This window comes from Schistocerca serialis, chromosome 2 (genome assembly GCF_023864345.2).
Source record: "Schistocerca serialis cubense isolate TAMUIC-IGC-003099 chromosome 2, iqSchSeri2.2, whole genome shotgun sequence".
In the NCBI taxonomy this organism is placed as follows: domain Eukaryota; kingdom Metazoa; phylum Arthropoda; class Insecta; order Orthoptera; family Acrididae; genus Schistocerca; species Schistocerca serialis.
Genome location: NC_064639.1, coordinates 230692734 through 230708001, shown reverse-complemented (window position 1 = coordinate 230708001; position 15268 = coordinate 230692734). Strand labels below are relative to the sequence as shown.

Sequence of the window (15268 nt, the reverse complement as noted above, 5' to 3'; positions counted from 1 at the left end):
TATCGGCTACAATTACTACCAGGCCGCACCTGGGTCCTACAAAGAAGGCCATACACTTCGCCTCTTCTTCCGTATCTAATCTAGTTCCTACAATATGTCAACTCGACCATTTCCCATATCTTCCCTTCTTGGATCACCTTCATACCCAATAAACTGATTCCAAAATTCAGTCGCAGCACTAAAAAACTACCACTCACTACCCACCAACCTGAGCACACTGGTGCGCCACTACATCAATACCTCACCTTCCTTGCACCTTCATGGGCAAGGAATTTCAAGCGATTCCCACTAACCGACAACGGAATCCTCATCGACATGTAGCCTTCCTCCTACCAGTCCTAGTGAACGGCGGCCATCTCATCCCGTCCTACCGTTTCCTATCTCTTTCAACCCCCCCCCCCCCCCCCCCCCCCGCCCCCCGTCCTCACTAAGTTAGTTGCTTCCCACGATTCCACAGGGTCACATTGTGAGACCGATCATGATCATCGTCATTCTCATGCATTGCCAACATCACCGTTATATCGTGGCAGCATATAAATGATCTGTCTTACATTTTAACTCTTGTAAAGGAGCGACAGAAAGTTATTTCTTTTCACAAACAGACTTATTACATCTCTCTTATGTAATAAGAAGTTTTGTTAAACATGTAAGCGTTTTGGCCCAAAGCGGTTTCATCTGTTGCTAGCCAGCCCACTCGAGGCGAATTAAAATAACAATAAAGCTGAACATATTAAGAATTGCTGTACATAAATAGCTGATCCAGAGTGATACGTCGTCATTATGTTTTATTAGTCCAATGACATCGTATTTAAACACCCTACTGGTGAAATCAGATTTAATACATACCAACTGGTAGGATTGCCTTAAATATCAGCTATTATGATTGTTTGGTATGGCAGATCTCAAAATAGTGTTTTAATGTAAAGCAACACTACACTTTTTACACTGCCATACACTTTCACTGCCGGCCTCTGTGGCCGAGCGGTTCTAGGCGATTCAGTCCGGAACCGCGCTGCTGCTACGATCGCAGGTTCGAATCCTGCCTCGGGCTTGTATGTGTGTGATGTCCTTAGGTTAGTTAGGTTTAAGTAGTTCTAAGTCTAGGGGACTGATGACCTCAGATGTTGAGTCCCATAGTGCTCAGAGCCATGTGAACAGTTTCACTTCATTTTCCTCTGCGACTACAGCTCGTCATCTGAATGCGACTCGGTTAGGGAATACCGGTATGATTTATCTGTCTTTTCTATGAAACAAAAATATATGTTTGTACACGTTACTTGTTGGGGTTCTGATGTAAACTGTATGAGGTATGATTCAGATACAATCTTTATGTATCATTCTGAAAAATGATAACAAGCGACCCTTGCCCTTACGATACAACTTGCACTTCGCACAGACTCATTAATTTCATGTTAAGAAAAGTGTTTCTTCATTTAAAATATTAATGTCCCTATCGTCTTTGCTCAGGCAATGCTCTTCTTAAATGGTGTGTTACTATTTACCGTTCACAGCAAATATCTCCGGGTTACGTGAGGACAGAGATCCACGACTTCCTTCCAAAGTATACCCCCGAAGTTCGAGAGAAGACACCGTGGATGGAATCCGAGGACATAGCAGAAGCTGTGGTCTACATGTTGTCGCAGCATCCCCGTGTCCAGGTGAGCTGGTTTCTTCACTTCGATGGATTTCTTGAGGTCGTGTATCTCAGCTATAGACGCAATGGTTGCTCGCAATAAAATGTGCGTACTCTGCCGTGTACAAATGACGATTAGTTTCGGCGGCCAAACAGATGGAGCAAAGGGAGTAAAGTGATTCTACATACAGAGGATAAGAATTCAGACAAAGGAAAGTAAACATAATAGTGATAGTTAAATGTAATAGATAATCCACATTCAAATATCTATCACACTAGAAGCACACTATCAAATTTTTGAGAGGCATCACCATTTTCTCTGGTGTTATACACCACAAACGGCTTTAAAGGCGTGTCGTGGATACATCCGTGATTCTTGGTGCCCCGCCTCATAGGGAATGCCACCGTGTTGTGAATTTCACTTTCATTCACATATTCTTAGTGCTACTATTACATTAGGAAAAGAAAGGAATCGTTTGTTATACTTTAGACGACACTCCTGGATTTATTTGCCTTCTGCGCTTTCCATGTAACGTAGACTACTACAAAGTACAAAATACTCCCAGTGCGAAATTCGTTACATATCTGTTATTTAACTTTTATTTTATGTCTTACGTAACTACGTTGTAAAGATCACGGCACACTTTTAAAAACTTTCACCTACTGGCAATACGCCTCTCACTTTTTATTTACATAAGCACAACAATAGATATTAATGCCATCACAGCTCCAATGCAGTCTTAGTTCGGCTGTGACAAGCGATGATGGCCGATCTCAGCTTGTCGGTGATTGCTTGAAAGTGGTGGAACGAGCTCGAAACAAGTAGTAGTAACATAGTGTAACTGCGGAATGTATGTTTCCAGAACAAATAGCTTCAGTACATGGCTACCTAAATGAATTCCGTGATTATCTGTCCTGAAGAACAAAATGAATGGGCTTAACACATTCGCACACACTGCGTACGGAAAAAGCTCTGCAGGAACCGACTCAACTCATCAGTAAGTAGGGGTGTATAACAGCGAAATAGTTGATCTTCAACTAAATTAATATATTTTTGGAAAAATATTTATTCGCACTTTCAGGCATGCATGGCGCCAGAAACAGATTTTGCGGGCGAGTACGTCTTACGCTGTACTTTTAAAAGCAGTGAAAGAACCCATAGCACGAGAAGAAACCCAACAGGACGAAACAAATCCAGGAAAACGAGTAGCTCTCTACACCTACACGGACGAGTCAAAACATGAAGAGCACCTGTTTTATAACGTGTTGATACATGTTAAGAAAGCAATACAACAGTGATTCTCCGTGGCATGGACTCGACAAGTCCAACTTGGGACGTTTCCGGAGGTATGTGGCAAGAAATGTCTTCGCACAGGTCACGCAGTTCCTGTAAATTATGGGCCGGTAGGTTGTGGGCGCGGAGCTGGCTCCCGATAACGTCCCAGACGTGTTCCACCTGGTGCAGAAGAAAGCAAGACATCAGCGTTGATTATCGTGCTCTTCAAACCAGTGTTGTAAGATTCTGGACTTGTGACGTGGACAGTTATCCAACTGTCGTTGGGGAAGACATCAAACATGAAGGGATGCAGGTGATCTCCAATTATGTTCGTGTAGTCGACAGTTGTTACGGTGCCTTCGACTGCTACCACAGGTCCCATGGATGGTCAGGTGAATGTCGCCATAAAGTAACAATGCACCCACCGGCCTGTGTCTGTGGCACGGTACACGTTTCGAGTAGCTGTTCGCCTCCATGTCGGCAAATCCCGACACGAATATCAGGCTGCTCTAACAAGACCAGGTGACACGTTTTCATTAATCCACGGCCGAATCACAATGATCCTGTGTCCACTACAATATTGTAATTGACGATATTCTGTGATGAGCTGTGGATGTTTTAACACCTCGTCGCTTCTTCGTGGTTTCACTGTCCTCAGATCACTTCCCGTAGATGCTCAAGACAGTAGGAGCCGAACAGCCGACCAGCTTCTCCGTCTCCGAGATGCTCGTTCCCAGTCGTTGGCCCATAACCTTCTGCCCTTTGAGAAAGTGGTTTATGTCAGTATGTTGCCCCAGTTGCGGCCTGTATCGACCGTTGCTAGAATAATGTCCATTTGTCTCTGACCCTATTGTATACTTTCTTTATAGCCTCTCGTTTCCGCAACGCTCGTGGTGGGCAGTGATGATTAAAAAATGGAAAAGAGCGTTTGGCGTCATTGGCCGGGAGGCCGCTTAAGGGGCAGGTCTGGCCGCCTTTGTGCAGGTCTTATTACATTCGACGCCACCTTGGGCGACCTGAGCACTGGATGTGGATGAAATGATGATGATGACAACACAACACCCAATCCCTGAGCGAAAAAATCCCCGACCCGGCCGGGAATCGAACCCGGGCCCGTAGGACAGCTATCCGTCATGCTGACCACTCAGGTATCGGGACGGACGTAGGCAGTGACCATGTATTGGTGATATTGAAAATGGAAAAGAGCGTTTGGCGTCATTGGCCGGGAGGCCGCTTAAGGGGCTGGTCCGGCCGCCTTTGTGCAGGTCTTATTACATTCGACGCCACCTTGGGCGACCTGAGCGCTGGATGTGGATGAAATGATGATGATGACAACACAACACCCAATCCCTGAGCGGAAAAATTCCCGACCCGGCCGGGAATCGAACCCGGGCCCGTAGGACGGCTATCCGTCATGCTGACCACTCAGATATTGGGGCGGACGTGGGCAGTGATCATGTATTGGTGATATTGAAAATGGAAAAGAGCGTTTGGCATCATTGGCCGGGAGGCCGCTTAAGGGGCAGGTCCGGCCGCCTTTGTGCAGGTCTTATTACATTCGACGCCACCTTGGGCGACCTGAGCGCTGGATGTGGATGAAATGATGATGATGACAACACAACACCCAATCCCTGAGCGGAAAAATCCCCGACCCGGCCGGGAATCGAACCCGGGCCCGTAGGACGGCTATCCGTCATGCTGACCACTCAGATATTGGGGCGGACGTGGGCAGTGATCATGTATTGGTGATATTGAAAATGGAAAAGAGCGTTTGGCGTCATTCGCCGGGAGGCCGCTTAAGGGGCAGGTCCGGCCGCCTTTGTGGAGGTCTTATTACATTCGACGCCACCTTGGGCGACCTGGGCGCTGGATGTGGATGAAATGATGATGATGACAACACAACACCCAATCCCTGAGCGGAAAAATCCCCGACCCGGCCGGGAATCGAACCCGGGCCCGTAGAACAGCTATCCGTCATGCTGACCACTCAGGTATCGGGGCGGACGTGGGCAGTGATCATGTATTGGTGATACTGAAAATGGAAAAGAGCGTTTGGCGTCATTGGCCGGGAGGCCGCTTAAGGGGCTGGTCCGGCCGCCTTTGTGGAGGTCTTATTACATTCGACGCCACCTTGGGCGACCTGCGGGCTGGATGTGGATGAAATGATGATGATGACAACACAACACCCAATCCCTGAGCGGAAAAATCCCCGACCCGGCAGGGAATCGAACCCGGGCCCGTAAGACGGCTATCCGTCATGCTGACCACTCAGATATCGGGGCGGACGTGGGCAGTGATCATGTATTGGTGATATTGAAAATGGAAAAGCGCGTTTGGCGTCATTGGCCGGGAGGCCGCTTAAGGGGCAGGTCCGGCCGCCTTTGTGCAGGTCTTATTACATTCGATGCCACCTTGGGCGACCTGCACGCTGGATGTGGATGAAATGATGATGATGACAACACAACACCCAATCCCTGAGCGGAAAAATCCCCGACCCGGCCGGGAGTCGAAACCGGGCCCATAGGACGGCTATCCGTCATGCTGACCACTCAGATATCGGGGCGGACGTGGGCAGTGATCATGTATTGGTGATATTGAAAATTGGTTTCCGAGCGGGGCTTCTTTTTCTCTTTTTTGCATTATCATTAGCTCCCCGGACAGATCGAGAATTCCCTACGTCACCGCTCTGTCTACATCCTATACTCGCACAGAACTGTGGATCTCATGATGACTGAACGACATCGCACAGTACTTTGAATGAACACAGGCACTGCAATATGGTATAGTGATCATAGTGTTTTGGCTTATCAGAGTATGTTATTTCACTGACAGGATTGCGATTTTACCTTGGTTGCCACATCCAGAACCACTGCACGGCATTGTAATTAGTACGATCTAGAACAATGGTAGATTTTCGTTTCTTAAACAATACCAAAGTATGAAACAGCTTAATCACCACACGAAAGTTTTCTTCTCCAGTGAATAGCCAGAGTCATTCCTCCAAAATAGTTCAGACATTTTCTCCTGCTAACTTCTGGATAATATTAACAAAATTTCTAAGATCATCACTCCTCGAAATTAAAGAGTTGTCGCTGCTTTAGGGACGGCAGTGTTATCCGTCACGGCCGTTATGAATTGTATTTGCTCATAACAGTGACTTCTACTGTTGTATATTTCTCGTGGCAGTTCACTATGAAGTGGTTCAGTGCACAATCGGTCCTTTCAACAGGGTACCATTCTCGTTTTAGCCATCTTAAGTATTTTTCAGATCTACAACTACATCTACACCTACATGGTTACTCTGCAGTACACACTTAAGTGCTTGGCAGAGGGTTCATCGAACCATTTTCATACTACTTCTCTGCCATTCCACTCTCGAATGGCGCGTGGGAAAAAGGAATACCTAAATCTTTCCGTTCGAGCTCTGATTTCTCTTATTTTATTATGATGATCATTTCTACCTACGTAGGTAGGTGTCAACAAAATATTTTCGCATTCGGAAGAGAAAGTTGGTGATTGAAATTTCGTAAACAGATCTCGCCGCAAAGAAAACAGCCTTTGTTTCAGTGACTGCCACCCCAACTCGCGTATCATATCAGTTACACTCTCACCCCTATTGCGCGATAACACGAAACGAGCTGCCGCCCTTCTTTGGACTTTCTCGATGTCCTCCGTCAGGCCTACCTGATAAGGCTCCCACACCACATAGAAATATTCCAGCAGAGGACGGACAAGTGTAATATAGCCTGTCTCTGTAGTGGGTTTGTCGCATCTTCTAAGTGTTCTGCCAACAAAGCACAGTCTTTGTTTCGCCTTCCCCACAATATTATCTATGTGGTCTTTCCAATTTAAGTTGCTTGTAATTGTAATTCCTAGGTATTTAGTCTAATTGACAGCCCTTAGATTTGTACGATTTATCGTATACCCAAAATTTATCGGATTCCTTTTAGTACCCATGTGGATGACCTCGCACTTTTCTTTGTTTAGTGCCAATCGCCACTTTTGGTACCATACAGAAATTCTCTCTAGATCATTTTCTAATTGGAATTGATCATCTGATGATTTTACTAGACGGTAAATTACAGCGTCATCTGCAAACAATCTAATGGGGCTGCTCAGATTATCACCTCGATCACTTATGTAAATCAGGAACAGCAGAGGGCCTATGACACTACCTTGCGGAACGTCAGATATCACTTCTGCTCTACTCGATGATTTACCGTCAATCATTAAGAACTGTGACCTCTCTGAGATGAAATCACAAATCCAGTCACACAACTGAGACGATACTCCATATGCATGCAATTTGATTAATAGTCACTTGTGAGGTACCGTATGAAAAGCTTTCTGGAAATCTAGAAATATGGAATCGATCTGAGATCTCTTGTAGACAGCACTCATCACTTCATGGGTATAAAGAGCTAACTGCGTTGCACAAGAACGGTATTTTCTGAATCCGTGTTGGTTATGTATCAATAAGTCATTTTCTTCAAGGTGATTTATAATCTTCTATTCTAGTATATACTCCAAAATCCCAGTGCAAATTGAGGTCAGTGATATGGGTCTGCAATTCAATGGGTTACTCCTATTTCTTATCTTGAATACTGGCGTGACCTGTGCAACTTTCCAGTCTTTAGGAACAGACCTTTCGTCAAGTGAGCTGTTGTATATGATTGCTAAGAAAGGCTCTATTGTGTCTGCGTTCTCTGAAAGTAACCTGTTTGTATACCATCTGGACCGGAAAACTTGCCTTTCTTAAGTGATTTGAGTTGTTTCGCAACACCTAAGATACCTACTTTTATGTCACTCATGCTAACAGCTGTTCTGGTTTCGAATTCGGGAATATTTACTGATGAGTGATAAGATTCTTTGTCATCTATGTAAAAGAACGTAGCACTTTATGTAATTTACAAGGTGTGCGCAAATGAAAAGGTGACTACAGTTACGAGTAAAGAAATTTTTAGTAACAATATTATAACTACAGATCATGTGGAACAGTACAATTATACATAACTGTCATTGGAATTGATATATCGATCCCAGCGCGAAGGAAGGGACTCGATGGCTTCAATGTAGAAACTCTTGTAATGCTGGCGGATACAGTTGTCCACTGTGTCCGGCACTTCCTCGTCACAGGTGTGCATCTGATCATGCCAAAAATATGCAAGTCATATAGGGAGATCAGGCTGTAAGGAGGATGTTCCATGACCTCCCATCGAAATTTCTGAAGGAGCCAGAGGGTCTTCTACGCAACACATGCTGCCTCATAACGCTGACACCCTCGGAATACTGTGCACCGCACGAGTCACTGCTATCCGTACACCTTTTCCATCTTGCGATAAATTTGTGAAGCATGCTTTCCTTTTGTGCAAAGAAAATGGATAATCATTCTTTGTGCTGACTGGGTGCCATCCATCACTCAACGAAGTGCGGAAATAACTCTCCAGAAATGAGGAAATTGCTGCGAAGCCGTTAAATCCGCTTGTGCCACTAGCAATACCACCAAACAATCTCTCTGCAAACACATTCACCCAATGGGATTACGTACAACGCCGTTACAATGAAGTTTTCCTTTTCGGTTGGACATACCTTGTACGGGATGTTAGGGGTATAAGTGCAGATATTTTTATTGCTGATTGGGGGCAGTGTACTGAACGACAAAACACCAGTGTTTGCTAGATTTACAGGCTAATAATTATGGATATTAGCAATAGTATTTTTCTTAGGCTGATTAATACCTGCAAGTACTTGTGGCAAGAACAAGCCATTAATGCTTATTTTCCCCTGGGCAGCAGGGTAGGTGTTGAAGCGTGGATGCATGGACGCTAAATGGTTAGTCTATACCGATAGGTCGAGTCCATTTAGTGATGCACTTACGACCGTGCAGAAAACATACCGAGCGAGGTGGCGCAGTGGTTAGACACTGGACTCGCATTCGGAAGGACGACGGTTCAATCCCGCGTCCGGCCATCCTGATTTAGGTTTTCCGTGATTTCCCTAAATCACTCCAGGCAAATGCCGGGATGGTTCCTCTGAAAGGGCACGGCCGACTTCCTTCCCCATCCGTCCCTATTCCGATGAGACCGATGACCACGCTGTCTGGTCTCCTTCCCCAAACCAACCAACCAACCAGAAAACATCCGGTAGTAAGTTACGTGATGCATTTGCGGCAAGACTGTTACACACAGAGAAAAAAACAAGACACCGAAGTGGGTACATATTGAAGTATCAACACTCACAATATCTGCACTTACACCCCTAAAGCCCTGCATGTCATACTGAACTCTCAACAGGCACTGCTCATGCACCGAGTGTTACACCTGACACATTAAATGGGTGAGCATAGTTGACACGATGCCTTTAAAGGAAGAATTATGCATTGATGTTCTTCATAGTGAGCTGTCACTTGAGAATGGCATAATAGGATGAAGTTACGCTCGCGTTGTCACTTTAAAAATATTGCGGGATTGTGAAGTCAAGTGAAGAGAGAAAAAAATACTATCGTCATTTTCAAAATTACCCGTCTGATCGTCCTTAGCATCTGATACTGTGCCTAATTCGATTTCGTAATTCTACGACTCGTCACTCAGAAACAACCGCTTATTATACACAGTCGTCTTAAACTTAGTTTACACAGGAGCGAACACAAGTGAACGAGCATCAGCGAACGAGTATTCTCTCTGGTGTAAAAGGTAGGTGAGCGCGAGAGAACAGCGTTCGATCGTATTCGGTTCGAATTTGCCAGTGTTCGATCGTATTCCACTGTTTAATGGTCATTTACTCGGGATCATGCTATCTGCTTTGGCGCTGGCAGTATAGAAACCTTTCGTGTGCTGCATTGATCACTTACGTTGTTGACATGAGTTGCATGAGGGGTGGTTTAGTCTGAATAGAATGCAATGTTGATATTAAAAAAATATAGATGTCGTAGGTGCTTCTTGTAGATCCACAGCACAAATGCCCAAGGAAAAGAAATAAACTCCACGAAACAAAACAAAAAAACAAAAAAATATGCGGCCCACACCCAGAAATTATCTAAATGGAACAGAAATCGATAGACGTGATGCATATGTACAGACAAACAAACGATTACAATTTTAGAAAAATTGGATCATTTGTTCAAGAGAGAGCGCTTCACAATGTGAGCAAGTCGATAACGCGTTATCTCACCTCTGGCCCTTATACAAATAAGGCATTGATTTGATACAGTTGTTGGATATCGTCCTGACGAATACCGTGCCCAATTTTGTCGTTTGGCGAGTTAGGTCGTCAAAATCCCGAGTTGATTGGAAGGCGGTACCAGTAATGCTCCAAACTTTCTTAATTGAGAAGAGATCGGGCGACCTTGCTAATCAAGGTAGGGTTTGACATGCACGAAAACAAGCTGTAGAAACTCTCGCTGTGTGCGAGCGACCATTATCTTGCTGAAATATATGCACAGGATGGCTTGCCATGAAGGGCAACAAAATGGGGCGTAGACCATCGTCGAGATGACCGTAGCAGTCTGGTCCCTTTAATCCCACAAACCAGCCAACCAACCAGCCATCGTCGACATACCGCTGTGCTGCAAGGTTGCCGCGGATGGCAACCAAAGCCGCCCTGCTATGAAAATAAATGGCACCTTAGACCATCACTCCTGGTTGTCGGACCGTATGACGGGCGACAGTCAAGTTGGTATGCCACTAATGTCCAGGGCGTATACAGATATGTCTTAGCTGGTTATCGGAGCTCAATTCGAAGCGATATTTATCACTGAGGGCTGCTCTACTCCAGTGAAATTCCAGGTCGAAGACCTGTGTGGCTTTACATTTCAGCAAGAGGTGCCTAGCCGTACATGGCGAGAATTTCTACTGATTGTCTTCGTGCTTGCCAAATCCTGCCTTGGCCAGCAAGGTCACCGGATCTCTCCCCAACTGAAAACATTTGGAGCATTATGGTTAGAGCCCTCCAACTATCTCCGGATTTTGACGATCTAACGCGCCAGCTGGACAGAATCTGGCGCGATATCCCTCAGAAAGACATCCAACAACCCTGTCAAACAGTGCCAAGCCGAATAACTGTCAACATCTTTTGATGTGAGGAAGACGATAAATTCATTAGATACCGGCATCAGGCGGGAACGAAGTGAATAAGCACGAACTTTGTGTTTATTTTCGTTAAGAAGGAAAGGAACAATAAATTTCATTGAAAGTAAACAAGTACGAGTATGTACGAGGGTCAGTCAAAAAGTAATGCCTCCCTTTTTATTTGTCATTAATTTCAAACAGAACAACTTGGATTGAAAACCGCAATACTGATGATTAGTTTATGAATTTTGAGTATAATCTCCGTCCATTTACATCAAATGGTTCAAATGGGTCTGAGCACTATGGGACTTAACATCTGAGGTCATCAGTCCCCTAGAACTTAGAACTACTTAAACCTAACTAACCTAAGGACATCACACACATCCATGCCCGAGGCAGGATTCGAACCTGCGACCGTAGCGGTCGCTCGGCTCCAGACTGTAGCGCCTAGAACCGCACGGCCACTCCGGCCGGCATAGTTTTAGTCCATCTTTTAACAAGGGTATGTATTCCAGTGTGGTAAAACTCACGGTCCTGCTCCAAAAACCATTGACGCACGGACATTTTCAGACCTTACTCATCTTCAACGTGAATCCCACGATGAGTTTCTTTTGGCAGCCCGAAGTCATGGTAGTTTGATAGAGCCAGGTCAAGGTTGTATGCGAAATGAGGCGAGACTTCCCATCCAATTTACACAATCTCTTCAGTAGCGTTACGACTGGTGTGTGGTTTTGCATTGTTATGCAAAAGAAGAATTTCCGGCATAGCTTCTTTTGGCCGAACTCGCTGAAGACGTTCTTTAGGCTGTTTCAAGGTCACAACGATTGGACAGAATTTATTGTGATTCACTGTTCCAAAAAATCAACCATAATCACATCCTCTTCATCCCATAACTTTGCCTACCGATCGCCCAGTTCTGAACTTTTCTTCTTGGGTGAGTTTCTGTGATGCCATTCCACTGACTGCCTCGTTGACTCTGGTTCACGATAACGAACACGTTTCGTCTACGCTCAATATTTTTTCTTCTAACTCCTTTCCCTCCAAACGAAAGAGCTGCAAGAGTTGGGAGGTAATTGTTTTTCTTGTCTCTTTATTTTGGTCGGTTAGCTTTCTCTGTGCCGAAGTTGCACAAACCTTTCAGTATCCCAGTTGTTGAATGATCATCATCACACTGCTTTTACGGAGAAATCATCTGCAGTCACGCGGCAGTCACCATGAATGATGTCATCGATTCGCTGCCGCTGCCTGCCGGTTCGTGTTTCGTCAGCCAATTTGGTGTTTGCCCTTCACCATAATTACAGTTACGAACGCATCATCTAACAGTGCTGATCCAATGTTGCTTCACCGTAAACATTTTTCTGTCTTTCATGAATGGGAATGGGCGTTTCACCTTCTGCATTTAATAACTCTACCATATAATGCTTTTTTAATACAAACATGGATATCGGCCGTTTTGCAAGCGACTGCAGTACTGGCATCTGTTGATGCAGAAAGGGGATTGGAGAGGAAGCTTTGTAGAACAGCACCAAATTCAAATTTTTCGCTTAACAAACTTTATTGAAGGAGAAAAAAAACATACGAGGCATTACTTTCTGACTGACCGTCGTATCTATAAAGCTGATTAAAATTAAAAAATAAACATAATTCCTGATGGTTCTCTTTGCTCATATCCTTGGTATCCTTGACATGTTCCACATCCACGAAGATCTCCTCAGCATGGATCTATGGAACGAAAAACTAATCTAATCTAATCTGTAATTACATGACTCATGTATCATTTTTATGTCAGAGATTTTTTATGATAAATAAAAATGGTTTACTCGGGATCATGCTATCTGCCCTCTAACAAACTTTCAGTTTCAAACTCCGAGGCCGGCCGGAGTGGCCGAGCGGTTCTAGGCGTTATAGTCTGGAGCCGCGCGGCCGCTACTGTAGCAGGTTCGAATCCTGCCTCGGCCATGGATGCGCGTGATGTCCTTAGGTTAGTTAGGTTTAAGTAGTTCAAAGTTCTAGGGGACTGATGACCTCAGAAGTTAAGTCCCATAGTGCTCAGAGCCATATGAACCATTTTTTTCAAATTCCGACACCTAAAATCATCTTTTCCTGCGCCTTTTTGCTTACTTCAGCAAAAAACTGTCAGTCGCCATGCAAAATAATCCTGTCTGAACACCAAAGTTGTGCGTCGTGGCTATGTGTAGCAACGTATCCTGCGTGCCAAAATGCATTAACGCAGCGTTAATAGGCTATTCTAGTTATATCCTGTTCTCTTACCTCTAATGTAAACAGTTGTTCCCAGACACAAGCGAATGGTATTGAACACGGGCGAATTGTCTGTGAATGCTCGTTTGCTTGCCTTGGTTTCCATTCGCTCCGGAAGAAAATAGGCTTTACGGCTGAGAGCCAGCAGGATCATGCACTCTTCTTACAATAAATTATTTTTCACAACTAACTGTTAAACCAAATGCACAATATTGGGACAGCAGTCAGAAAAAATAAAGGTATGGCTATCCAGTAGTACACGCGTGGCCTCGTAATTTGATCGCCACATCTCTCGTAGCTGTCTAGTTTAAGGGGGGTAGGATGTCAAACGGGCCGACTTGGAGCAGGAGAAGCAGCACAGGACATTTTATTTTCTACTGTCTATACTTTTACAAATAAATTCATAAAACTTTGTCAGCATGACCAGGAAGGATTCAGGATTCACACTCATAGCAGTGGAAGTGCAAAAACGTAACAAAATAAATTTTTTTAGATACGAAATTTCATCATTTTTTCACTTACTATTGGCAGCATTTGTTGCTATAGGTACATTTTTCTTCACAAGTAAGTGAGGTTCTTTGATGAATTTTGCGCAGCATACAAACCATACTTACAGGTGTATCAAACTCTAGAATTTTCCAAATCTATTAAAAATGTCGTAAATATTAAGATAATTAACTACAAAATTTGATTTTTTTATAAACATAAAGTTTAAAACGTAACAGCTCATTCATTTTTTCATAAATGAAATAGATTCTAGAGTTTCAGACACCTGTAAGTATGGTTTGTATGCAGTGCATAATTCATCGAACAGTCTCTCTTACTTACGAAGAAAAGTGTACCTATAGCAACAAATGCAGCCAATAGTAACTGAAAAAATGATGAAATTTCACGTGTAAAAAAATTATTTTGTTATGTTTTTGAACTTCCGCTGCTACGAGTGTGAATCCTGAATCCTTCCTGGTCATGCTGACAAAGTTTTATGAATTTACTTGTAAAAGTATAGACAGTGGAAATTAAAATGTCCTGTGGTGCCTCTCCTGCTCCAAGTCGGCCCGTTTGACGTTCTACCTCCCTTAACATTTGACATTCAGAATGCTCTGTAGCACCAAAGATATTGACCAGAAAGATACTGACCAGACACCCTAAGGAATGAGACATCAGATGAAGTGTATTTCTTAATTTATGCGCAATAGCTGCTGAAAACTTTTGCAGTGATATATATATATATATATATATATATATATATATATATGTGTGTGTGTGTGTGTGTGTGTGTGTGTGTGTGTGTGTGTGTGTGTGTGTGTGTGCGCGTGTCTGTTTCTGTGTCCAGCTTAAAATTTTACTAATCAAATGCAACTTCTTATGTTACAGGTGCATGATATCATCATTCGTTCTGTGGGAAGTGATTTGTAATCTTTTTTTCATTACAATAAACTGCACACAGCACTGCAGTCGTCTTCAAGAAAATAATTGATTTTTACTAACTCCTGTAAGCAACTGTTGCACTGTGTTTGTATCATCAAGTTGTTAATAAAAACAGTTGTGTAAAAACGTCATAGAGTTTTAATACGAGGGCATGCTGAAAAGTAATCCCTCTGAATTTTTTTGTCTGAAACCCTTTATAAATAAAACAAAATTTATTAACATTCTTTATCTTTATTCTTCGTGTCTACATATTTATTTCTCAACATAGTCAACCAGCGACGACAGAGTAGTTTCTTAGTACTGTCACTGTAGAATGTTTGACACTGTTGACGGTGCCACAGCCTCACGTCTGCTTTCAACGCTTAATTATCATCAAAGTGTTTGTAAAGTTTCGGAAACAGATGAAAATCGACTGAGGCCAAGGCGGGACTGTATGGAGGGCGAGCGATAACAGTGCTGCACCGATGTCCGATTTTGCAGATATCGCAGCAGATGTAGCCACTTTGAATAAGTATCTCCTCATTACTTATTCGATCATCCCACCTCATCTTCAACATTCTTCAGCAGCACCACGTTTCAAAAGCTTCTCTTATGGTGTGACCACTT

At 43.7% G+C, this 15268-nt stretch overlaps 1 protein-coding gene across 1 annotated transcript in view; it reads left to right on the top strand.

Moving 5' to 3' along the window:
- The window catches only part of LOC126455860 (dehydrogenase/reductase SDR family member 11-like), a 40552-nt gene extending 25902 nt beyond the window's left edge, over positions 1-14650 (top strand). The window contains exons 5-6 of the mRNA XM_050091621.1: positions 1512-1658; positions 14609-14650. Coding sequence (XP_049947578.1) covers positions 1512-1658; positions 14609-14650 — 189 coding nt within the window. The remainder of the gene's footprint in view (positions 1-1511; positions 1659-14608) is intronic.
- Positions 14651-15268: the final 618 nt, after the last annotated feature.